The sequence below is a fragment of the Ricinus communis genome, chromosome 1, assembly GCF_019578655.1.
Source record: "Ricinus communis isolate WT05 ecotype wild-type chromosome 1, ASM1957865v1, whole genome shotgun sequence".
Classification (NCBI taxonomy): domain Eukaryota; kingdom Viridiplantae; phylum Streptophyta; class Magnoliopsida; order Malpighiales; family Euphorbiaceae; genus Ricinus; species Ricinus communis.
This window is the reverse complement of record NC_063256.1, coordinates 9616478-9643773: the sequence shown is the minus strand read 5'-3', so window position 1 is coordinate 9643773 and position 27296 is coordinate 9616478. Positions and strand designations below refer to the sequence as shown.

Sequence of the window (27296 nt, the reverse complement as noted above, 5' to 3'; positions counted from 1 at the left end):
GTATCAGGATTTTGAAAATCAAAATCTATTGTCTCGCAGGTTGACATAGCAGTCGAAAGTGATTCACCTTCGTCACCAGGGGAATCAGTAGTTGTCAATTTGTCAAGATCCTGGCTCATCAGAGTTGGATTGCAGCGGAATAAGAAATCGAAAATGAGAGAAGCTTAAGAATAAGAAAATAGAAAGAAGCTTTTGAGAGAAACTATAAAAAATGACTTGATATTCATTGATAAAATTTTGCATCCACAACCTCTCAAAAATAAGGAATAAATAGCCTATAATTGGCAAAAAGACAAATTAAAATAACGATTTAACAGCTGTCATATTCAGCTAATCATTTCCACAACAGAAGGAATATCGATAAAAGAGTGACCAACAATGCTACAGCAATAACAAACTCTAGCTAGCAAATATATCCATTCAAATAACAACCAACAGCTCAACACCTCTTTCCTTTAGCTTATCATCTGCTATTCCTTAGTGACTTGCACTTGAAACGTAGGGCCTTTCACAACTGGGCTTTTGACATTACCCCCTTCTTGAAGAACTTCCTTGTCCTCAAGAAAAAATCTGGAAATTGACATTTCAGAAATCGCAGATCCTCCCAAGTAGCATCATCTGCAGATAGATTAGCCCATTGAACTAATACTTGTTGAACTGGAAGCTTCTTTCTAATAACTTCTTTGTGTTGAAGAATCGCCAAGGGAAATACTTTTAACTCTCCACTTTTGTGTAAAGTTGGGGATTGTGATGAACAACTAGTGGAGTCTCCTTTGAATTGTCTTAGCAAGGAAACATGGAAGATAGGATGAATCTGGAAACCTGGAGGCAATTCCAATTTATAGGCCATGGGACCTACTTTGGCCAGCACTTTGTAAGGACCATAAAACTTAGCTGACAGTTTTATGCATTTTCTGATAACTACATAATTCTGTCGATAAGGTTGCAATTTTAAAAGAACTAAATCCCCTACTGCAAATGCTCTTTCACTTCTTTTTTGGTCAACAAACTGTTTGTACCTGTTTTGAGCCATCAATAATTGATCTTTGATGATCTGGTCCATTTCTCTTCTCTGTTACAGCAATTCATCCATAGTAGCTATATAAGTTGAGGTAGCAGGCACTATAGTGAGTTGTTGAGGAGGATGCCCATATAAAGCTTGATATGGAGACATTTTCAGGCTAGTATGGTAAGTAGTGTTATACCACCACTCAGCTAGGTAGAGCCATTTGCACCATGACTTAGGCTTTTGGAAAGTCATACATTGCAGGTAATTTTCCAAGCACATGTTAACTCTTTCGGTTTGGCCATCAGACTGAGGGTGATAGGAGGTGCTCAAATTGAGTTTAACTCCCACCATTTTAAAGAGTTCTTGCTAAAACACACTAGTGAAGATCTTGTCTCTGTCTGTAGTTATATCTTTAGGCAACCCATGAAGCTTGTAATTATGGCTAAGAAATAATTGTGCCACCTTTGAAGCTGTAAAAGTGTGAGACAAAGGTATGAAATGAGCATACTTAGAGAATCTGTCTGCAACAACCATAATAGTATCCTTGCTTTCAGACTGAGGGAGATGCTCAATGAAGTCCATGGAGATGGATTCCCAAGCTCTGTCAGGAATTGGCAAGGGATGTAATAAGCCAGGGAATGCAACATTCTCGGTCTTAAATTTCTGACACACCTCACACTGCAATACCCAAGTATATATATCAGACTTCATTCCTTGCCAAAAGAAAAAAGCCTTAACCCTGTCATAAGTACTTTTAATACCAGAATGGCCACCCATAGGAGAATTATGACATTCTTGCAGAATTCTGGATCTCAAATCCCTATTGGCACTAATCATAATTCTGCCTTTATATCTAAGAAGGCCATTAATACAAACATATGGCTCCTTGGACTTACCATCAACAAGTAAAGCTTTTAGGATACTTGAAATTGTTTTGTCACCATTATAGCTGCTGATAACCTCTTCCATCCATAGTGGTGGTACAGCAGAAATAAGAGAATAGCAGCTGCCTATTCCATCTTCAGGCCAACCCTTCCTTGAAAGGGCATCTGCTGCCTTATTTTCGACTCCCTTGCGATATAAGATGCTAAAATCCAGCCCTAGCAATTTAGAGAGTCCTTTTTGTTGTAAATGTGAATAAAGCTTCTACTGTAAAAGGAACTTGATGCTCTCTTGGTCAGTCTTTATAATAAATAGAGCATTGCATAAATAATGTCTCCATTTTCCTACTGCAAAAAGTATGACCATTAGCTCTTTCTCATATACTGATGCATCCATCTGCTTCCTGCCAAAAGCCTTACTAATATAAGCTAAAGGTTTTTGGTTTTGCATTAGTACCGCTCCCATTCCTTTTCCACATGGCTTGTTTGAGTTGCTGAAATGCCTCTTCAACTGTAGAGCTCCAATAAAAGGAATTTTTCTTGAGGAGCTCTGTCAATGGTCTACTGATGACTCTATAACCTTTTATAAACTTCCTGTAATAACCAGTCAATACCAGGAATCCTCTCAAGGATTTAATCTCAATTGGAGTGGGCCATTCCCTCGTCGTTATAATCTTGCTAGGATCAGTGCTGACACCTCTTTGATCAATGATATGTCCCAAATACTCCACTTGAGGATGTGCAAAAGTGCAGTTCGTCAGTTTGACAAATAATTGGTGCTTCCTAAGCAGCTGTAAGGCAGTGTTCAAATGTTGAAGGTGGTTCCTTTATGCTGCTGCTATAAATGAGTATGTCATCAAAGAACACCAATATGAACCTTCTAAGATAAGCACCAAACACTTTTTTCATTAGAGCTTGGAAAGTGGCAAGAGCATTTGTTAGCGTAAATGGCATAACCAAGAATTCATAATGACCATGATGTGTGCGAAAGGCAGTTTTAGGAACATCAGTTGCTGTAACTCTAATATGGTGGTAACCGGATCTTAAATCTAGTTTGGTGAAGAAAGAGGCTCCATTCAACTCATCTAGAAGATCTTCAATCACAGGAATTGGAAACTTGTCCTTTACCGTTTGAGTGTTAAGTTGCCTATAATCGACATAGAACCTCCAACTCCCATCTTTCTTCTTAACAAGGAGTACAAGAGATGCAAAGAGGCTGTTACTTGGTTAGATGATGCCATTATTCAACATTTCTGCCACTTGCTATTCAATCTCAGTTTTCTGAAAGTAGGGATACTTGTAAGGCCTTATATTTACTGGTTGAGAATATGGTCCTAATGGAATGGCATGATCAAAGTTTCTTGTTGGTGGTAGTGTATTGGATTCTGCAAACCCATCAGAATAATGCCTTGGATTGGTTCGGAAATCGGTGGATTTTTAGAGGTAGGTTTGAGTGTATAATTTTCGGGGCTGGTAACACATGATACAGAAAATAATTGTCCAGTTAGCTTATGCCACCCTTTCTTCATCAATTTCTGTAAACTTTTACAAGTCATAGACCTTAATTCCCCCTTTTCAGTAATACCAGCAAGAAACACATTCTCCTCACTATACTTGAATGACAATGTCATTTTCATAAAATCAAAGGACATAGGGCTAAAATGCCTCATCCAATCCACACCTAAAACCATGTCATGCCCTCTCAACTTTAGAACCCTGAAACTATAATCAAATTCATGACCATGCATCTTCCACCTAAACTTCTCACATGTTTTTTTGCTGATCATATGCTGTCCATTAGCAACCGTAACCCAAAGTGTTTTTGCCTTAGAAATAGGCCAATCTATGTTTTTAACCATTTTAGCATCCATAAAACTATAGGTGCTTCCACTATCAACCAAACCATTATTTGCTTTCCATTTACCTCCCCTCTAATTTTCAAGGAATTGGCTGCCTCAATGCCCTCAATGGCATGAAGGGATATCTCAATACTATCCTCTACATTTTCTGACTCTATCACTCTCTCATCCCCTTCTTTGACTTCTTCTTCCTCTGCTTCTACACCCGTGAGCACATTTAATTGCTTATTACATACATGCCCCACAAAGTACTCATCACCACATTTGTAACACCGCCCGTAACTCCTTTTTGGCAATGAATTGGTTCTGAAAGTGTCGGATTGACTAGTGTTTGAATTGGAAGGGTTAAGTGTTTCAAGTTTAAGTGATATTTTGGTGCTACTAGAGAAATTAAGTTGGCTTTTAATAAAAGTGGAGGATGAACTTTGAGCTTTGGTAGAGATAGAAAACTTATGTTTCTGAGGAGAGCTTGAAAGGACTACTCTTGAAGTCTTGCTTGCTCACAAGCTTGTATTAAAGTATTGGGTTTGAAAAGCTTTACCAAGGGTCTCAGCTCTTTCCCTAATCCACTGATGAAACTAGAGACAAAATAGTGTTCATCTAGCCAAGGGTGATATTTAAGCATCAAGGATTTAAGTTCCTCAAATTTTTCTTGGTATTCTAACACAGAGTTCTTTTGCTTTAATTTATTGAATTCTTCAACAACATCCTCAACTGCTAATTCCCCAAATCTCCTACATAGCTCTTCACTAAACTTACCCCAATCACTACTTCTAGTTTGAGCCTGCCATCCTTGGTACCATATATCAGCTCTATCCCCTAAATACAAAAATGCTATATCTCATTTGGAATAGAGTACAACTGAAAATATTTCTCACATTTTCTGATCCACAGTCTAGGATTATTCCCTTCAAAGTGAGATAACTCCACTTTTGGAATCCTGCCTCCCATACTTCCAAAACTGGAGTTCTAGTTTGTCTGCCCAAATTTTACGACAGATTGACCAATTTTTTGTCTAGTAACATTTCTATTTATAGTAGAGGGAGATGGAAGTATACCTCGACTATCATTGTTGGTACTACCATGATGAGTTTTTGTCTGAGTTTCAATATTTGCGCTGCCCAAATTGATGTGGCGTTGCCTGCCCTCAGCTGCTACAGGAACTGGTGGCACTGATATAGGAATTGATTGATGAACTTTAGGAGCTGTACTAGTAGACAAAGTTTGAAGCATCTCCATCATTTGTGCCATCTGTTGTTGTAATGCTTGCCGAGAAGTTTGTGCCATTTCCTGGGCTTCTTTTTGTGCATGGAACTGCTGATTTTGCATTTCCAAATGAACAAAGACCTCCTTGCAAAATTCTTCAGACCTTTGATCCAGTATCTTCATTTGTTCCTCCATTGATTGGAGTCCAGACCCATCATTAACCGTAGCTTTCTTCTTCGCCATAGCGGCTATAGTCTCACCAAGATCTATTTGCTCTGATACCAAACTGTCAAGATCCTGGCTCATCAGAGTTGGATTGCAACGGAATAAGAAATCGAAAATGAGAGAAGCTTAAGAATAAGAAAATAGAAAGAAGCTTTTGAGAGAAACCGTCAAAAATGGCTTGATATTCATTGATAAAATTCTGCATCCACAACCTCTCAAAAACAAGGAATAAATAGAGTATAATTGGCAAAAAGACAAATTAAAATAACGATTTAACAGCTGTCATATTCAACTAATCATTTCCACAAGAGAAAGGAATATTGACAAAAGAGTGACCAACAATGCTACAACAATAACAAACTTTAGCTAGCAAACAAATCTATTCAAATAACAACCAACAGCTCAACACCTCTTTCCTTTAGCTTATCCTCTGCTATTCCTTAGTGACTTGCACCTGAAACGTAGGGCTAGGGCCTTTCACAACTGGGCTTTTGACACAATTCAGGTCACCTTTGTCATAGGTTGACATAGCAGTCATCTTAATCAAATTATGATTTTCAAAGCCAATAGTTGAACCGATGCTCGGTTCATATTCATCCGAAGATGAATTAGCAGCTATTTCATTTGAAATTCCTTCTACCACCAACACTTCCTGACTCACATGCTCAAACGATAGTTTAAGTTCCGGAACTAGTGCCCTGCCCACTGCTTTTGCTGAAAGCTTGGTCTAAAAGTCTCAATCTTTCTTAAGTTGATCTTCAAATACAGAAGCCGAAGCCACAGGACTTGGTTCCTCCTTGTTGATATTCTCATCCAGCTTTGACTTTAATTTACAAAGGAGAAAATTCCCCTGCACGGTTTGGAGCACAGAAATGATAAATTGCAGAAATAAAATGAGATAAAGAATTCACAAAACCATAAATTTTCATAAAATAATGGCTGAGTTCTTCTGACCATGTTAATGTTAACATCCATTTCAAACAGATTCAGAATATGCGGAAATGCCTTCTGCAAATCTATAATCATTTGATAAAATCCAAATCATGAAAAGAGTAACATAAGCGACCTAGTAAAACAAGTCCTTTATATCGGCAAAAAGACAAGTTTATCCACTGCAAATGAAAGATTAGTATTACCTGAGTTGCCAAGGTGGAATTTGGACTGCATTCATGTTCGTGCATGATCCACTTGGTCCTTCTCGGTTTAGGATGATCTTTAATATAAAAGACCAAACTTCTTTTTGTACCAATCTCTTCCTCGGTACGCTTAGCCTTCACCTTACGAGGCTTGCCGGTAGGTTTCCAGTATCTAGCCTTCGTTCTCCGGTTAGACCGCCTACTATGCAAATACTTGGTAGTCGCGGGGACAAAAGAAATACCACACTTGATCCTCTAATTTTGCGTTGACAAGAGCTGCAAGTAAATTAATCATTCACTAATCAGTATTATAGAAGTATTTATATATATATGTATATATAAAAAAGGACTGGTACACATATTAAACAATTCGGATACCAGGAATATCACAAGGCTCAAAATCACAAACTTTAATTTGAGAGATTGGTGGCTTGCCATTATCACGGCCAATCATTTTTCGCTTCAAAAAATGATCAGCCGCTTCATAATCGGTGGGATGGAATCTATATCCAACTAGCGGAATTGAATGGTCTGACCGTGTTGGAATTGTCATAGCTGTAAGCAAAAGACACAAGCAAAGAGAAAAAAAAAAAAAAACGAAGTTAAATTGAAAAAACGATAGCAGAGAAAGATGAAAAGCAATTAATGTATAAATGCTTTGGAAATATTAAAAATATACCAACCAGATAAGAAGTAATGTTTCATTCCTCTCCCAAAAATGGGGGAATTAAGAAGTGGGTTAATTTGAGAGGGAATGACGTCTTTATCTCTGAATAGAAAAAATATAAAAATTTAAAGAAACAGAAACGCGGGAAATAACAAGCAGAGCAGAGCAGAGTTAAGGGAACATTTGGTTTAGCGAGAGAATGTGCGAGCGTGGGAATTTGGCAAAAGTATGTCATAATAGGGACAGAAGCTGACGTGGCTACTTGGCTGAGAAGTTATATGCGCCAGCATACACGCTGCTCTTGCTTGCCTTAGAAGTTGGGGGGAATTTAAGTGGGTCCCACCATCAAACACTTGCGCATATATCGTCTTTTAGGCTTTTGCCTTCCTTTTTATATTAAAAAGAAGAAGAAGGAAAAGGGGGGATGCATACAGAATGCAATCAACTTGCTCGCCAAGCCATCTACTGCTTCTACAACAATCTGGAATATTCCCAGGCTAAGCTAAAAAAAGTGTAGGCAGCAAAACAAATTAACTACTGCCTCACCATCTTCCTAATAGTAATAGCGGCATCATCACTAATCTGCTGCTCTAAGAACAATTGACTAATTTTCCATGGGGAAATGCTACAGATAAAACCTTGCCTTTTAATTTAAGATATAGCATTAAAAATGCCTCATTTAAATTTAAAAGAAATTACAAATAGTTTTATTAAATCCAAAATTTAATTCTGAAACGTAGAACTACAGTTGTCAACAATCAAATCGGGTTTCACTTAAAAACTAAACTTTGACTAGCTCGTACTTGACTTCTTTATATATTTTATTAAATTTTCTATTTTTATATCTATGATAAATATAAATATTGAAATATTATAAATTAATATTAAAAGGTTAAAGGGCATATGTCGGCGTTAAGGTTCCTCAGGCAGCTTCTCTTGTCAATGACCTGCTCTTGCTGATGTGACTGGTGACCCTATGAGTTTAGTCCTTGCCATAGATGACAACTAGTCTGGTGATAGTGCTAGTACAGATGACCTCCGTAGCCACCACCACAGTATTTATCTTCTGTAATATGTAGATTTGTAATGTTTGTAAATCTAGTCCGGTTCGATAGGTGTTTGTTTAGGTGGTTTTGCAGGGTTTGTACCCCTCGGTCATGGGGTTTCATGTGCAGCTAGTGTCCAAGAGTTTACAAGTCAACAATCTTCGGTGACGACGTTTCATTTAACCTACTCGATTATTCAGATGTCTTTATTTTCTTTACTCTCTCTTGAGAGAGATTGGTTTATTTTAAAACTTTTATTTATTTTCTTTCACCAGATTTTCACCATAGATTAAGAAGTGAAAATTCCAAAATTATAAAACCTTAGGAATGCGAAATTTGACTAAATGAAACGGAAACTAAAAAGAAGTATTTTCTTTTCGATAATGTTTGTTGTACAGTTTGTGACAACAAACAGGAAAAGGAAAGCAGCAGGCGTTTTATATATCATTTTATAGAAATATAGATCCCACGAATAAGTGTATAAAGTATTCAATATGGATTTCACATTGATCCCGCAAAACAATTATTATCTATTTGATAATGGAACCTTACTCAATTGTCGATGCAGCGTGCTACGATGACAATCACCCTCCTCTTTTTTTCTATCATGTTTTTTTTTTTTTTTTTCTTAATTGTATATGTTTGTATGTAGGAAGAGTTTTAAATTTTGATGAGTCACCGGTGAGCAATGAAAGAGGAATTGAAGCAATGACTATGCAAAATTGAAATTGAGATGACAATCTCTGTCCAAAAATATTAGAAAGATCAGACTGATAATGTGATATAAACTTTCACTTTAATACTAAAGTTGCAAATTATATGGCCTTCTTGAAAATCCAGGCCATATACGTCTAAACCAAAACGTAAACTCTCTTGGATAAGTAAAGAACATCCCAGAAAAAGAAAAAAAAAAAAAAAAGAATCCCTGCTCATTTTCAGTACACCAAAATCAAAATATTAACATCTCGTAAGATAATAATATATAGATCTATAAATTAAGATTTAGGGTACAAGTTGGAGGATTACAGCTTCAAGTTGCATTTATGTTTTTGGGTTTCTAATAAGAAGTTAAGGACATGGACATAGATCTGTCTTACAGACATATTTTAGCTAGTACCCCTGTAAGAACAGAGGCATATCAAATCTAGTGTAAGAGAGGCTTTCGTTTGTGCTCGTACGAGGTAGAAGTGCAGCGTTAAAGTCCTCTTCTAGCTCAAGGAATGCTTCCAATCCATTATAAAATGTCTCTAGAGGATCTACCTGCACAAGTTTTCATATAAAATGAGTTCCCTTATCATGGTGCTGTGCACCAAGTGAAAAAAAATGGATGATGCTTTTTCTTACCTCAAATATTGTACCCTTTGCTGCATTATTTTCTAAATCAGCAGCAATTGACGAAGCGGACATATCACTTTTCCCCGAGGGTGTGAGTGCAGGACTCCATTCACCTTCTTCAGAGGCTTCTGATATGTCCGTTTTCTGATCAGGATTTTGCAAATCAAAATCCATCGTCTTACAGGATGACGCAGGAGTCGCCTCATTCGGATTTTGAGCTTCTAGTTCATAACCCAAACAATAACGTGATTCAACTTCATCACCAGCGGAATCAGTGGTTACCTCTACGAGGCGGTTCCGCTCTCCTTTCTCATAGGTTGACATAGTCTTACTCAGATTATTACAATCTAAATCCACAGCCGAAGGAATGCCCTGTTCATACACATCCGATGAGAAATTAACAACCATCTCATTTAGAGCTTGATTTTCAAGATCCGAAGCCAAAGTCGTCTGACTTGGTTCCCCTTGGTTGATGTTTGCATCCGGCCTCGACTTTAATTTATAGAGAAGGAAATTCCCCTGCATAAAAGATTGACAGAATTACTTAAATCAGGTAGAAAGAATTGTATTAGACTCTAATAACTAACAGTGACGCACAGCAAAATTTTTAAATATGAAAGTCGTGTAAATTAGACGAGATACATAAACAAGTTCTTAAATATGGCAAGAACAATAATTTTAAGCATTACCTGAGTTGCCAAGGTGGAATTAGGAATGCATTCATATTCGTGCATGATCCATTTGGTCCTTCTCGGTTTAGGATGATCTTTAATATAAAAGACCAAACTTCTTTTTGTACCAATCTCTTCCTTGGTACGCTTGGCCTTCACCTTGCGAGGCTTGCCGGTAGGTTTCCAGTATCCAGCCTTAGTTGTTCGGTTAGACCGCCGACTATGCAAATACTTGTAGTCGCGGGCACAAAAGAAATACCACACTTGATCCTCAAAGTTTGTGTTGACAAGAGCTGCAAGTAAATTATCATTCACTAATCAGTATTATAGAAGTATTTATATATATATATATATATATAAGAAAAGGCTGGAAGAACTTATTAAACAATTCAAATACCAGGAATATCCCAAGGCTCAAAATCACAAACTTTAATTTGAGGGATCGGTGGCTTGACATTATCACGACCAAGCATCTTAAGCTTCAAAAAATGATCAACCAGTTCATCATCGGTCGGGTGGAATCTATATCCAACCAACGGAATTGATTGGTCTGGCGGTGCTGGACTTGTCATAGCTGCAAGCAAACCACAACAAAAGCAAATAGCATAGCAATGTAAGTTAAAACCTGGAGTTCAGAGTATATAAAGCTTTGGGAATTGAAATTACACTCACCAGATGGGAAGTTATGATTCATTCCTCTTCCTAAAATGGGAAATACAAGTCTTGATTGATTTGAAGAGAAGTAGCCTCTGATTAAAAATCGAAACAGAGCTAGGGAAGAAGCAGCAGAAGAAACAAGAAAACATAGAGCAGAGCAAGGCAAGGCTTAGGTGAACATTTGGCTCGAGGGGAAATATTGGCTTGGTTGTATTTGGTAGACAATAACAAGAAGTAGATTATTTATAGATTTCGAAGGATAAAGTCGGTGGATATAAAAAAAACGCTACTTCGCCAAGAAGTAGGGCAGGTTCGTAAATAGCCAGGGCTTGGCGAACAAGTCGAGAAATAGATTGGAATTGGGTCACTTTCTTTTCAAAAGGGTGGGTCCCACCATCCAAAACCGTGTCTGAATGAGATTTTCATTTGCTATACGAACATTGGCAAGAAAATTAAGAGCAACTTCCCCTTGAAAGTATAATTTACACCTGTAATTGCCTTACTGCATCAGGACTCAACTTGCTTCCTAAGTAGGCCTGTTCTTCTACAACAATCTAGAATATTCTCAGGCTGCATCCCTACCCAGAGAAATTAAATTAAAGATTAAGAAATGAAATCAAATGTATCATCACGCTCAGTTTGGCCCATATTATTCATCTACATGGATAATCTGCATGCATTGATTTCCTACTCATTTGACATTACGCAGTGTGAGTTGACGTATAATATACAATTTATGCAAATTAAATTTAAATTTAAATTTAAATTGAAGAGGATGTGTTGAGATATATTAAAAGAATAATTGAAATATTATTTTAATTTTTTTTACTTAATTACTTGTTAAATTTTAAATTTTACACTTCTTAATAATTTTATTCAACTATTTCAATATTTTAAAATAAATACATATATTTTTAATTTATTTTAAAAAAAATTATAACAATTTTAAAATTTTATAAAAAAATTGACGTTGGCGTGGTAAATTAATTATTCTTACTAATATAAAAATTAGTGATTTAATAAAAAATTTATTGTATTAAAATATAAATATATATAAAAATACATAAATATACAATTTTTAATAGTCATATTATCAATTTAAAAAAAATATATTTTACTAATTCATAATTATTATTTTTTTAGAAAGTATAGCTGATTTACGATATGTTTAAAAATAAATTAAAAAAATATTTATTTTTAAAATTTTAAAATAATTAAATAAAGTTATTAAAAAAGTAAAATTCAAGATTTAATTTATAGTTAGATCTTTCCTTTTACTAGATTTTAAACATATTTTTCAATAAATTTATTTTTTAATAATCAACAATGAATTTTTGTTGAAAGGATTGATTTTGTCAATATAAAAGAGGAAAAACTTAACAAATGCAGGAATACATTACTGAAAGCTAGCAACAAGAAAAATAAAAAAAAAAGAGTCCAAATAAAATAGCATTTTTACTCCTAACATTCATCGTTTAGGAGCGTATTTGCCTTCTCAGTGCAAATAAACTACCGAAATTCTCAAAACCTGCCACTCAAATTGACAGAAAAACTAAAGCCGATTATCAAAATATGTTGTTTTAATTTAATTTTTTTTACTTCTTTTAATAGTGGACCCATAAAATACTTCTCTTTTCCCTTCTTTCCATCATCTCTCCTTTCTCTCTGTGCAACACAAACTTATCGTAGTAAAATCCAAAATTGTTAGTTATAATTAGCAAATATTAATCTTCATATTAGTTGTAATAGTCATTTTCTTTAGCTGCCTTCAGATTTTTCTTTGTTTCTTTTTTCAGATGCATCAACAAGTGGGTCTCACCATGGGTTTAAACTCCTTTTAGCCATGGTAGCTACTAACATTCTGTCGCTTTACCACCTCAGTTCTCCTACTCTTCAATCTCCTAAACCTCCACAACTTCATTTATTTCAAGTCACTGATCATCTACTTCACTATTATAAGCTTCTTTTGTCGTGAAGTTTGAGAATGAAGATGGAGCCAACAACACCCATGAATCACCATATCAAGCTCACTTATTCCTTTTTCACTTTCTTCTTTCTGGGTTTTTCTTTTTTCTCTGGTTTGAAACTATTAATTAAGTGACTCGGGATATTGGGATCTTGAAAGAGAGAAGGCTTTTATAGATGAATTCTGTTAGATTGAGTTTTCTTTTTTAGCTTTTGTCTTTTAATATAAAGTCTTTGTGTTTTCAAATTGGAAAAATATAAATTTTGTTGAGATTAAATAAAGAATCAATTGTTTCTTCATTTATTATCGTCATCATGAATTCCACTTCTTTTCAATCTTTCATATGTTTCTGTGCCTTTGTTTTTCTTTCTTTTTTTCTTAAAAACAATTTTTTATGAACTTCTTGTTTAGTTAGATGGTAAGACTACTTTAATTTTGAACGCTGGTGATCGGAAAAGTGAAGAGCTAACAGATATAAAGAGAAAGGAAAAGGAAAAAGTTCCGTGGTTCCTCTAAATTGAAGAAGAGATAACATGGAAAAATAAATAAAAAATAATTATTATTATTTATTTTTATGAATAAAATGATTTCAATCTCCTTTATTCTAATATCTTGTGTTTAATATATCAGTTAACTGAGAAAGGCCTGAAATATAGATTTTGAAACTTCAGTGGTTTATTTACATCCAAAATTAGTTCAGAGGCTCTTGGCTATAACGTACAATAAAATATGATCATATACCAACAGGTGCTCAAAATTGTCAGCATCACTGCCGTTTTAGGGGGCAATAATTTTAGTATTTGCCATTTGGATCTGTCACAACAGCTTGTCCAGGGATATATATGAGAATGGCAATGGTGGAAATCATGGAACCTCACATAGACACATATTGAAAAGACCAATTGCATTGTAGCTTGCCATTTTGGAAATGGCTGGCAGGTAACAAATATACAAGAAAATGAAATAGAATTCAAGGAATCACCCATATACCACCACCATCACTAACATACTACGACCCAAAATAATGAACAAAATAGTCAAAAGGAAATCACAGACTAACCTGTTCTAGAAATGAAAGTAAGTGAAGCAGAATTCAAGTGGAAAAACACAAACCTTATTGCACTTTCTCTCTCATTTCCTTCGCTTTCTCAATAGCTGAACGATCACAACCCAATAGCCAAACAAAGAAATCTTAACCCACCAGCATCATCACCACGCAGCAGTCAAATAATGGAGCAGAACTTGGTTTTAACGGTGGGATTCATGGTGACAGCAAAACGTTGCGACTCTCTTTGTGGCGTCGACTCTTGGTGGCTTCAGAGGTGAAACTGATGCTACCAAGGAGAAGATGATGTCTAGCTGCAGCTTTATGATGATTGTGGTCCGCTTGGTGACTGAAAATTCAAGGACAAAATAACATTTATTTTTTAAATCAAAAGTTTGGTGTAATTTGTACAAAAAGTTGATTTTAGAGTAAATCACATTCGGGTTAGAGTTCAGGGACGGGGGGAATATTGCCTCTTTTACGTATTTTCATAACTATTTTTCTTTTCCTTTTATTTTCTTCTCTCCTCTTTTTTCAGGCTAGAAACGACTTCTAATACTTGGCGAAGCAGCTAGCCTCGATATTGGGATAAAAGACAGATGTCACAGTTCAGAGGACATGTCAATGGAGAACCCTGTACTACAAAATTTTGTTTAACAAATGCCGGACAAAGTCACCGATACAAGCATTCTTTTCTCTTCAGTCTTCAACATCTAACCAGTTATACTTCGACAAAAATTTAAACTGTACCAAGGGGTCAAAAAGAAAAGAAAAGAAAAAAAAAAAACAGAGCGTCTGAAAAGCATAGGAACAGGCAACTTGATCGATCACTTAAAGTGAACTCCTTTTCAATGTTTTTACAAGGATACAGAGATAGTGATACATATCTAGAAAATACAAGCTTTTAGTTCTTGATACAATTACGCAAAGGATACATGGAAGTTATACAAGACTTGCCATCTTCGATAAAGAAGCCAATAGGCTAATCATGACTCTTGAACAAGAGTTGCATCCAATTCAATAATATTAACATAAAAACACCAGTATATAGCTGCAGTTTTAGGAGGAGGAAGAAGGGTATTATATGAAGGATCGCAGCTCGAAGCTGCAGGAGGTGCTAAAACAATTCTAACTTGTCACGCAATCCTTAGGCCAATTATTGGGCAGATAAACCTTTGACATGAGGAACCAAACAGCCAAACGCTACAGCTGTTTGGTTCCAACAGCAACTGCCATAGCTCCCTTTAGCACATAAAAAATACATACTTTGTATTATGTAGTTCAGTTCCAAAAAAGGACCATTATTAATTATAGGCAGTGGTGTACCAAAGCCATTGAGGTTGGTGCTTTCCTCAGTGTGAATAGGCTGCTGCCGCTGAGTGTTCAGGATGTCTTTCAGTGGAAGAATGCTAATAGCTCTTCCATCTGTTGTGCATCTATCTGCAGAAAAAATCGCAATAAATAAAGCATAAGTTTTGAGTTTGCTTCTCATGCTTCACGTGAATGAAAATAAGAACTGTCTACCAAGTATGCCATTACTCACCCCAGGAAATATAGATTTTCCTATATCAGAAGCTGCCAAGGGAACCTGATGATTGTCAAGGGTTGGTTTATCCATCTTCTTGTAATGACTCTGTACACCAAAGCCACAGCGATTGGGGCTTTCATTGGTATGAATAGGATGCTGCATTGCAGAGTTCAGACTGGTCATCATCTTTTCTAGCTGTTCGGGGTCTACGTATAAAAAGGAATTAGAGTAAAGTAAACATGAGTTCAGTTTGCTTCTCATGCTCTACATTAACAATTCTCCACCCAACGTACAATTTGTCACCACAGTGTATGTAGCTTCTTCTCCAATATCAGAAGCTATAAACAGACCCAGGTTATCTTCAAGGTTTGGCACATATGTCGTCTTATGCTGACTTTGAATCTCTTCAAATGTAGTTTCTCCGACATTAGAAGCCTTCAATGGACCTGGATAATCTTCAAGGTTTGGCATATCTGTCTTCTTATATTGACTTTGAACTTCTTGAAATGTAGTTTCTCCTACTTTAGAAGCCATTGAGAGGCTCAGATTATCTTCTAAAAATGATACATCAGTCTTCTGGTACTGATTTTGATTATCAAAATCGGAAGGCATTTCAACCAAGGGACTCCATTTACCTTCTACAGAGGCTGATATATCCATCTTCTTACTAGGATTTTGGGTTTCAAAATCCGGAGTAACTAGGGAACTAGTTGGACTTTTATCATTAAATTCCTTGTTAATATTATCAAACAAATTCAGATCCATGAGGAAACATGTTTCGTCTTTGTTATGTGATGAAACAGTAGTAATCTCATATGAAGTTTTAATTGCAACACACGAAGCTCCTTGGCAACTTGGTTTACTTTTCTTATACAATGACAGATCAGTCATCTTATTTGGAATAAGATTTTCCAAATCAAAAACCGTTGTGCAACTCTTATCACCTTTATTGTTTGTTGAAAGAGAATTCTGATTCCCAAAATGCGAATCCATTAGGCTACTTGTTGCAGCTATGTTAGAGGTTGACATAGAAGTCATCTCATAAAGATCTTGATTATCAAAATCAGAAGCCTCCATATAACTGGATACGCCTTTCGCACAGGTTGAAATAGCAGTCATCATATTTGGATATTGATTTTCTAAATCAGAAGCCATTGAGATGCTTTGTCCACCTTCACCGTTGGCTGAATTAGCTATCAAGTCCTTTTAAATTCTCATTTTCAATAACAGAAGCCGAAGCCGAAATGTGGAAGCTGGAGCTGTATTACAATTTTTGATGATTTACCTTTTCTTGCCTTCTTATTGGGTGTGGTCTTCTTGCAAACTGGTTCAGCTTTCATTGACTTCTTACTTGCTGCTTTTTTCTTATTTGGTTTTCTCTTTAATTTACAAATAACATAATCACCCTGCACAAGCACATAATGTCAAGTACATTGAGCGAACTCCAAGAAATATACAATAAATTATTAAAAGCGAATTTCTAAAAATTCAACAGAATAAGATATAAGCTACAGTTCTCGTTTATCACATAAATTCAACAGTTCATCAACAATTCATATCCATAAATAAAGTATGCACCCTCATTCTAGCAAGCAATAAGGTGATTTTTCAAATGCTCTTTTTTAAAATAGCATACCTCTACCAGAAAAACAAAAGAAGGGGAAGAAAGCAACTCCTTCCAGTACAAATTCTTTTAACTGGTGAAGTAAATTTCTTGGCAATTACCGTAACAGGCCTGTCGAGTTTAGCAGTATATGAATACTCGGTGTTGATGAATTCAGTGGCATCAGGATTATGGTACTGGAAGGCCAGTATCCACCATTCCTTACTATCCTTTTACGGAATTTACTGTTCTCATAGCGCCAGCAAGGAGAAAAGAAATAGCGCTCTTTATCACCAGAATCGCTATTGAATTGACCTATATGAAAGATTTTGCTTTAAATAATTTTCATTTTGAGGAAAAGAAATAGAATGAAGGAAGAAGAAGAAGAAGAAAACTAACCGTACTCACCAAACATGTCATAAGGATTATAATGGCTTATTATTAAAGATAATGTATATCTTTGTAACTGAGTTAGTTAACCGTTTGAATTGGTACATATATATCTAGTTAATATTTGTTAGTTAGGTTTTATCCTTAGCTGTATTTGTATTCAAATTTAGGAAGATCAGTAAATATATTCGATATTAGTGTTGTATATATATCTCCTTGACACGACGGATGCGGAATGAGAATAACTTCTTCTCAAACCTTTTTCATGGTATCAGAGTCTCAAACTTCTGTTAACTAAAAAAATGGAAAGAGATGGAAAGAAAATAGTGTCGCCGTACACCTTGTATGCCAATGATAATCCTAGAAATATAATCACCCAAGTATAATTAAAAGCGGATAATTATGATGAATGGGCTAGAGCAATCCGAATTGCTCTCAAAGCCAAGAAGAAATTCAGATTCATTGATGGAACCATAGCACAGCCAGATGAAGATTCTGATGAATTAGAAGACTGGTGGACAGTGAATTCCATGCTCATATCATGGATGTTGAACACGATTGAGCCAACGGTGCGATTCACTTTGACACACACAAAGATTGCAAAGGATTTATGGGAAGACATTAAAGAATGTTTCTCAGTGACTGATGGTGCACGAGTGCAGCAACTGAAGACAGAATTAGCAAATTGCAAACAACAAGGACTCTCACTTATGAGTTACTATGCCAAATTGAAGCAATTGTGGGAAGAACTTGCGAATTATGATGCGATCTCTATGTGCAAGTGTGGGGGTTGTACGTGTAATCTAGCAACTGAAATAACAAAGAAACGAGAAGAAGAAAAACTTTATCAATTTCTGATGGGGTTAGACGATGCATATAGAACAGTGAGATCGAATATTTTGAGCACAACTCTATTGTCTGGTATGAGCAAGGCATACTCCTTGATGTGTCAAGAAGAAAGGATTCAAGATATTTCCAAGGAAAAAGAGATCAACAACGAAGCTGCTAGCTTTATGGTTCAAGCCAAAACAAGAATCGGGGATAAAAGTGTCATTTGTAAACACTGTAATCGCAAAAGACATGATGTTGAGGGATGTTTCCAGTTGATTGGATATCCCGATTGGTAAGGTGATCAACCTAAGATGTCTGGTTCGGGTCGAGGAAGACAGACTGGAGGAAGTGGCCGTGGCAAGATGTCAGGAAGAAGACAGAATGGAGCATGAGTTAATGCAGCTCAAGTAATTGAAGAATACATTACTAAAATAAAGGATTTCCCTACTCCTAAAGGATTGACGAATGAACAATGGGCAGCAGTTATGAGTCTGTTGAACACTTGCAATTCAGAATTAGGGAGTAATGAGAAGATGACTGGTAAGGAAAACTTTATCTGGATAATTAATTCCGGCGCTACACACCATATGACAGGAAATTCGAGTTGTCTATCTAGCTTGAACCAGATATTAGGCTGTCCAATTGGCTTGCCTAATGGAGAACAGGTGTTGGTATTGCAAAAAGGATCAATTCGCATGGGACAGAATATTCAATTAGACAATGTTCTTCATGCTTCAGGATTACATTGCAATTTAATCTCAGTATCACAATTGGTTGATGAATCAAAATGTAATGTGTTGTTTACTGATAAACTTTATTTGATACAGGACCGCACTTCGAGGAAGGTGATTGGAGCGGGTGAATGATGCAAAGGGCTTTATTACTTCAAGATGTAGACACCATTCCAAGCACTTCAAACTCGGATATTGGATTCATGTGATCTTTGGCATCGAAGAATGGGGCACCCGTCTTCAAAAGTCGTAGGTTTAATTTCTAGAATTAAGATTCAATTTGGTCCAAATAAAACTTGTGATGCTTGTTTTAAAGCTAAGCAAACGAGAGAAGTATTTTGTTCTAGTGATAGTAGAGCTAGTGAAACATTTGAACTGATTCATTGTGACTTGTATGGACCATATCGAGTCTCTAATTCTTGTAATGCATCTTATTTTCTTACGATTATTGATGATTTTTCGAGATGTGTGTGGATATATTTGATGATAGATAAAACTGAAGTTGGAAATATTTTGCCAAATTTTATTACTATGGTTCATCGACAATTTGATAAGAATATTAAGATAGTTAGAAGTGATAATGGCAGTGTATTCATCAGTTTGAAAGGATATTTTTCTAACAAAGGGATAATACATCAAACTTCATGTGTGGGAACGCCCCAACAGAATGGACGAGTGGAAAGAAAGCATCGACATATACTGAATGTGGCTAGAGTTTTGCGATTTCAAGCCAATTTACCAATCAGTTTTTAGGGAGAATGTGTGTTAACTGCTGGATATCTGATTAATCGTACTCCTTCTCAATTACTAGGAGGAAAAACACCTTATGAAATGATATATGGTCACTTACCTGATTATTGTTCAATTCGTACATTTGGTTGCTTGTGTTATGCAAAGAGCTTGAACCGTGAGAAGGATAAATTTGCTAGTCGAAGCCGTAAATGTATCTTTGTGGGTTATCCATTTGGACAGAAAGGTTGGCGGCTGTATGATTTAGAAACAAGAAAGTATTTTGTGTCTCGGGATGTTGTATTTTGTGAAGATGAGTTTCCATTTACAGTTGATCATGTACAAACTTGCAAGCATAATTCAATAGATGATTACTTTGAAGAAGAGGTAAATGGTTAGATAAGAGAAAAGGAAAAGGAGCAGCCTAATCATGTTCGTGAAACTCATGAGCATTTAGATTGTGTGCAGAATGAAAATGCAGACATAAGGGAGGGAGTTACAACAATTGAACCTCGAATAGAGAACGTAGAGACAGTAGAAGGTGTGACAGAACTTGGACGTGGACTTCGCTCCAAGCAAGTTTCTACAAGGCTGAAGGATTGTGTGACCTATGCGGTTCAAAGTGAAAGCTCCTCTGCAAGTTCAGCCAAACCGTCGTCATTCTCAGGTATGTCCTATGACTTAAATAAATATGTTGATTACAGAAAGTTCTCACCATGTCATCAAACTTTCTTGGCAGCCATCACAACCAATATTGAGCCAGGATTTTATCATCAAGCAGTTAAAGATGTCCGATGGAGAGAAGCTATGCAAAAAGAGATTGATGCACTTGAAAAAAATGCCACGTGGACTCTCGTTACCACTAGGGAAGAAAGCAATAGGAAGCAAATGGATGTATAAAATTAAGTATAATTCTGATAGGACCATTGAACGTTACAAGGCACGATTGGTAATTCTTGGCAACAACCAAGTTGAAGGGATCGACTACAATGAAATCTTTGCACCAGTGGCAAAAATGGTTACGGTTCGCACATTTCTCTCTGTGGCAGCAGCTAAAGGATGGGAACTTCATCAAATGGATGTTCATAATGCTTTTCTCTATGGAGACTTAGCCGAAGAGGTTTACATGAAGATGCCTACTGGATTTCACACTAATCAGCCCGAAAAAGTGTGTCGATTGAGGAAGTCGCTTTATGGTTTACGACAAGCACCATGTTGTTGGCTTGCAAAGTTGGCTGAAGCTCTAAAACGGTATGGTTTTCTACAGTCACAGTCTGATTATTCTTTGTTTACCTTGATGTAAGATGAGATACAGTTGGTTGTATTAGTGTATGTGGATGACCTTATTATAGCTGGAAATAAAATGCATTTGATCAATGAATTCAAATCATACTTGAGCCAATGTTTCCACATGAAAGATTTAGGCACTTTGAAGTATTTTTTGGGTATTGAAGTAGCTAGAAATGCTGAAGGGGTTTTCTTGTGTCAGCAAAAATATGCTTTAGATATCATTAATGAAGCAAGATTGTTGGGTGCTAAACCTTCGAAGTTTCCTATGGAGCGAAATCATCATCTCGCTTTAGCCAAAGGTGATTTGCTGCAAGACCCTGAACAATATCAAAGGCTGGTGGGAAGATTGATTTACTTGAGCTTAACTCGGCCTGAATTGTCCTATGGTGTGCATATTTTAGCACAATTTATGCAAAAACCACAAAAAGAGCATTGGGAGGCAGCCTTGCCCATAGTCTGATACTTGAAAGGTAGTCGAGGACAAGGCATTTTACTCAAAGTTGATTGCAATCTTGAACTGAAAGCTTATTGCAATTCGGATTGGGGAGGTTGTCCATTAACTCGGAGATCACTTACAAGTTATTTCATTTTTCTTGGGAACTCTCCGATTTCATGGAAGACCAAGAAACAATATACGGTTTCTCATTCATCTGCTGAAGCAGAATATCGCTCTTTGGCTACAACAGTTTGTGAGTTGAAATGGCTAAAAGGTCTGTTATTGTCTTTGGGAGTGCATCATGATCAATCTGCTAGAGTATTTTGTGATAGCCAAGCCGCAATGCATATAGTTGCAAATCCTGTTTTTCATGAATGCACCAAATACATCGAAGTTGATTGCCATTTTATTCGTGATGAAATACAAAAAGGTATGATCAAGACAGTATATGTTCAAAGCCATGAACAGTTGGCATACATTCTTACCAAAGCTTTGAGTTGAGATCAAATTGAGTTTCTTCTTCACAAATTGGGCGTTTGTGATCCTCACGTCCAACTTGAGGGAGGGTATTAGAGATAACGTATATCTTTATAACTGAGTTAGTTATCAGTTTGAATTGGTACATATATATCTAGTTAATATTTGTTAGTTAGGCTTTATCCTTAGCTGTATTTGTATTCAAATTTAGGAAGATCAGTAGATATATTCGATATTGGTGTTGTATATATATATCTCTTTGACTTGACGGATGTGGAATAATAATCACTTCTTCTTCTCAAACCTTTTTCACTTATATTAACTTCTATGATGTCTGATCCATAGACAGGATCACCAATCATCTTCGGCATCAAATAATCAAGGATAACTTCTTCATCCGTCGGGCGAAATTTCCATCCTTCGACAAGTTTCTGGGTATTAATAGCGTTTGAGCTGCCATGCCTTTTAAAAGAATAACATAAAAGTTAGAGGCAGAAAAAGAAAGAACGGATTAAAAGGAGGGTAAAGGAAAGAATTAAAAAAAGAAAAAAGGAAAATTCGATTCACCGGAGGAGGAGGAAATATTCATTCCTCTTCCTAAAATAGAAATAGAGGAGGGAGTGGTGCTACTTCTCAAAGAAATAGGAGACTCACTCTACTATGGTTAGAGCAGTGGTGACCAATAAAGCAGGAGACTACCACTACTTGTTGAAGAAGGTCTTGAAGGAACTATGGTTGGTAGAAATATTTTGTGGTTCCCACCACCTTCTCTTCTCTTTTTTGTTTTCACTTTTTCCACCTTCGAATACAGTCCAGGCCAAATTCAACCTTTTGAAACTTTTCTTTAGGGGGGACTATTTTAAAGATAAAATTTCTCTGTTATAGCTTACACTGCCGCGAGTTCTTTTTTTAGGAAGAGAGCATGAAACTCACTTTCAATTAATGAATAAACAAATAAATATCATTTAAACTGAAATTCTCATTTTTCAAAATCATTAAAATATTTAAAAACTACCCGACTAAAGAATTTAGGTTGATCGTCCTTACTTATGAAATTTATTACCGCATAGTTAAAAAAAAGACAGATGAATTCAGTTAATTAATCTACCTTAATTAAATATTTTATTTTGAATACAATATTAGTAATTTGTTATTTTTATTTAATCCACACTTTTTATTCTAGAATCATGTCTCTCATTCTTCTGATGTCATTAAATATGTTAGTAATAATATATAAAAAATAAATATATATTATTATTAAATATAAAATTTACATAAATTAACAGGAGAATAGTATAAAAATAATGACTATAAAATAATAAAACTAGGAGATCAATATATGAAAACAAAATATCATCGATTATATAATTTAAAATTTAAGAACATACCAAGTAAAACTTTCAAAGTGTAGAGGATTTGATTTGTGATTTGTCTCATAAACAGTATGTATCTCTTGTATCTATCTATTTCCTTATACGTCCATATTCTTTAGGTTCCTAATTTGTATTAAAATAGGAGCCTTGTAAATAAGAGTCTATATTACTTCTTATACCTAAGATATTCATTATTATGAATGAATAAATTGAATCAAGTTCCTTCATGGTATCAGAGTCTGGTTGCATAAAATTTCCATTGTAAAAAAAATGTCTCTCTCTTCATCTGAAACCCTCACTAAAACAACCATCATACAATTACCATAAATTATCCATGTCAACTCTAAAAATTCTAACTTTAAAGCTGGAATAACTCTCATCGAAATTAATTATGATACATGATCTCAAATTATGGAGATGCATATCGTTGGGCGTAAAAGATTGGATTATATTATAGGAAATTCTCTTCAACCCGAGTTAATTAATCCATCTTACTCCAAGTGGTATTGCTAAAAACTAGAAAATTAAAAGCTGGTTACTTACATCAATAACACCAGAACTCATGAAAAGGTATCTTTGTATCCGTACAGCCCATGAAATCCGGAGTGCTCTTTTAAAAGCATTCTATGATGGATCAGATAAAACTTAGATTTTTAATCTTAATCAACGAGCATTCCTAAGTCGACCGTTTGTCATATCGATTTTGACCTACTATGGCGAGCTAGTTGAGATATTCCAAGAACTTGATCATCGGGATAAGGTAAGAATGAAAGATTCTACGGACGTTACTATGTATAAAGCATCTGTGAAGAAGTTGAGAATCCACATCTTTTTAAATGGACTTGATGTCGAGTTTGAACAAGTGAGAGGAGAAATTCTTTGAATGGATCCAAGTTTATACTTTGAATGAACATATGCATATGTTCGTCGAGAAGCAAATCAGAAGAAAAAAAATTGATTGGAGAACAGGCTTCCTTAAAGTCAGCTGCGTTGCTCGCTAAAAGAATTAACTTGTCACCTCGAGATAATACTACTCGTACCTTTGATATTGGTAATAAACAGACTAGTTCGACAAAGCAATATACGCATTATGGTGTAATAGGTCATACTCAAAGCAGATGTTATGATCTGATTGGATATCTTGAATGGTGGGATTCATCTAAAACCCTGAAAAGAAAGTCAAAAATTGAAAAAAATCACCAGTATCAACAGTTGTACCGAACAACCTTCCTCGTTAAATGTTATTGCCTTACACATATCTTGAGCACCACCATGTAATTGTTTTTTTATAATTCTGCCACTGTTAGATCGTATACATGGATTATTGACTCTGGATCAACTGATCATATATTTTTTAACACACCTACAGAGCTAAAAATAACCAAGCAATCCATTGTATCTACAGTCAATGGTACAAAAGCTAGTGTTACTGGTAAAGGGTCATTCACACTTGATAACCTAATATTAGAATTTGTTTTAGTTATTCCATCTCTAAACTTTAATTTAATATTTGTATCCCAACTAACTACCTCTTTGAATTGTGTAGTGATTTTTTAGTCTGATTATTGTACTTTTAAGGACATTAAGACAAAAAGGACGATTGGTTGTGGTACTAGAAAAGAAAAGCTTTATTATCTTGATCTTGCACCATCTAGATTAAGTGCCTTGACTGAATTAAGTTCGAAAAATAGTAGCTCGGTATCGATAAGTATAGAAGATATGATCTGGTTATGTCATAAGCGCCTTGGTCATGCATCATTTGGATATTTAAAGTATTTATTTCCTGAGTTATTTTTAAAAACATCTACTTTAAACTTCAAATGTGAAATTTGTGAATTGGCAAAATTCAGCGTGTCTCTTTTCCAACTAGTTTAAATAAAAGTCTAGCATCATTTATGATTATACACTCTGATTTTTGGGGACCTGCCAAGGTATTGACCTTGAATGGAGCTCGGTAGTATTTTTTATTGATGATTATAGTCATATGACATGGATATGCTTAATGAAAAATAAGTAGGAGGTTTGCTCATTATTCAAGAAGTTCTATTTGATGGTGCAAACTCAATATAAAATTTCAATTCAAGTACTACAGATGGATAATGGAGGTGAATTCTTTAATCATGAACTCACACAATTCCTTCAACAATATGGTGTAATCCGTCAATCCACATGCCCTTATTCTCCTTAAAAAAAAGGGGGGTTGCATAAAGAAAAAACTGATCTTTTGGAAATGGCATGAGCTATTCTATTTGAAGCCAATATGTCTCTCCAATATTAGGAAGAAACTTTATCATCAGCATCTTACCTCATAAGCTGAATTTTATCTCGTATCCTAGAGTTTCATACCCCATTTGATACGTTAATAAAAGCCTTACCTCACCGTCATTATCGAACTTACCCCCTAAAGTCCTTAGTTGCACAGTCTTTGTTCACCTTCTTTACCACACATGTCACAAGCTCTAATCTCGTGCTATTCATAGTATCTTTGTCGGATATGGTATTCGTCATAAAGGATATAGGTGTTATCACCCATCAACTCAATAAATGTATGTCAGTATAGATGTCCAATTTCATGAACATCAGATATATTTCTCTACTACAAATCAGGGGGAGAGAAACATTGACTTACAACCCGACCTTCAAAGGCAACCCGACTTTCAATATTTTGCCGACCTTCAAATATAACCTGAGCTTCCAACAGAGACTCCCAGCCTTTCAATAAAGATTCCTAACTTGTTATAACAATCTGAGCATTATTCTTCCGACCTTAAATCAACCGAGTATTGCGAGCTTGATATTCGGGGTCAAGGTAATAGAGTTGAACTTAAAGTACCATAATTAGTGTCACCTTTACTTGATAACTCATCTCGAGCTGAATCTCAAGTATCTTATGAACCCTCTGTTAGAATACTCCCGAACCGAATAACCCGAGGAAAGCCTAAATCAAGTTATGAATCCATGATGAACTCCAGACCTAAATATCCAATAAATAGTTATGTTTTATGCCATAGGCTGTCAAAGACATATGAATCATTTGTAAATCAATTATCTTTTGTATATGTACCTAAAAATGTATAGGAAGTCATAAAAGACCCAAGGTGGAAAGAAATAATGAACAAAGAAATGAAGTCTCTTCGAAAGAATGAAACCTAGGAGATTATTGATCTACCAAATGGAAAAAAAAACTTGTTAGGTGTAGGTGGATCTATCATCAAATACAATGTAGATGGAAGTGTAGAAAGATACCAAGCTCGGCTTATTGCTAAAGAATATAGTCAAATATAAGGGATAGATTATGCGAAAACCTTTACTCCTGTGGCTACTATCATTATTATCAAAACTTTTTTATCCTTGATCGTGAACTTAAATTGGTCTTTACATCAATTCGATGTAAAGAATTTTTTTTGCATAGCAATCTCTAAGTGAAAGTGTACATGGAACTACTTTCAAGATGTAGACTTCAGGTTGAAGGAAGTAAGCAAGTCTATAAGCTGAAGAAGTCTCTATATAGATTGAAACAATCTCGAGAGTTTTTTTTGAAAGGTTTACAAACTCAATGAAAGCCTTTGGCTGTAAATAGAGTAGTTTTGATCATACTTTTTTTATAAAACACAAGGAAGGAAGAACAATTGTTGATATGATTGTAACAGGAGATGATGATGATAAAAAGGTAGCCTTATGAAATGATATTTCTAAAGAGTTTGAAATCAAAGACTTTAGTGATCTCAAGTATTTCTTAGGGATTAAGGTAATACGATCTAAGCAAGGTATATTCTTATCTCAACGAAAGTACATTTGGACTTGCTTAAAAAAGTCGGTATGCTAGCTTGGAAACCAGTTGATACTCCTGCTAGTGAACATATGAAACTCAGCATATTCTCTGAGTAAGTACCTATGAATAAAAAAAGATATCAGAGACTTAAAGGTCGGTTAGTATATCTTGCTCATACTCGGCTCGATTTGGCATATTCTCTAAGTGTAATAAGTCAATTCATGCACTCTCCAAGTTAAGATCATATGAACATTGTTCTTCGTATCTTATAATACTTGAAATCCTCTCTAGGAAAAGGCATTATGTTCACCAAATGGACAACTTTGTCTGTTGAGGGCTATACTGATGTGGATTGGGCTGGTTCTATTGATGTTAGGCGATCTATAATAAGTTACTTAACCTTTATTGGAGGAAACCTTGTTACATAGAGAAG

At 35.5% G+C, this 27296-nt stretch overlaps 2 protein-coding genes and 1 pseudogene across 2 annotated transcripts; all 3 read right to left on the bottom strand.

Moving 5' to 3' along the window:
* Positions 1–260: 260 nt before the first annotated feature.
* Positions 261–7470, bottom strand: LOC8270787 (retrovirus-related Pol polyprotein from transposon 17.6). The gene is given in 4 exon segments (XM_048371511.1): positions 261–2714; positions 2716–6030; positions 6317–6592; positions 6695–7470. Coding segments are annotated over 2 exon segments (831 nt in total). The 5' UTR covers positions 3142–6030; positions 6317–6592; positions 6695–7470; the 3' UTR covers positions 261–2309.
* A 1508-nt stretch (positions 7471–8978) lies between these two features.
* On the bottom strand, positions 8979–10909 carry LOC8270788 (NAC domain-containing protein 96). The gene is made up of 5 exons (XM_002515070.4): positions 10708–10909; positions 10433–10609; positions 10054–10328; positions 9374–9883; positions 8979–9289 (listed from the first exon to the last, which is right to left on the bottom strand). Exons 1-5 carry the CDS (start codon positions 10727–10729, stop codon positions 9140–9142), a joined length of 1134 nt encoding a protein of 377 aa, XP_002515116.1. The 5' UTR covers positions 10730–10909; the 3' UTR covers positions 8979–9139.
* Positions 10910–13646: 2737 nt separating this feature from the next.
* LOC125369735 lies at positions 13647–17491 on the bottom strand (annotated as a pseudogene).
* Positions 17492–27296: the final 9805 nt, after the last annotated feature.

Bases quoted from the DNA above. Each gene is read 5' to 3' on its own strand.
- LOC8270788 (XM_002515070.4), bottom strand. From the start codon at position 10,729: ATGAATCATAACTTCCCATCTG. The intron at 10,329-10,432 runs GTATTTGAATTG...ATTTACTTGCAG, and splicing joins TGAGCCTTGGGATATTCCTG to CTCTTGTCAACACAAACTTT. The intron at 9,884-10,053 runs GTAATGCTTAAA...TCTTTTATGCAG, and splicing joins ATTCCACCTTGGCAACTCAG to GGGAATTTCCTTCTCTATAA.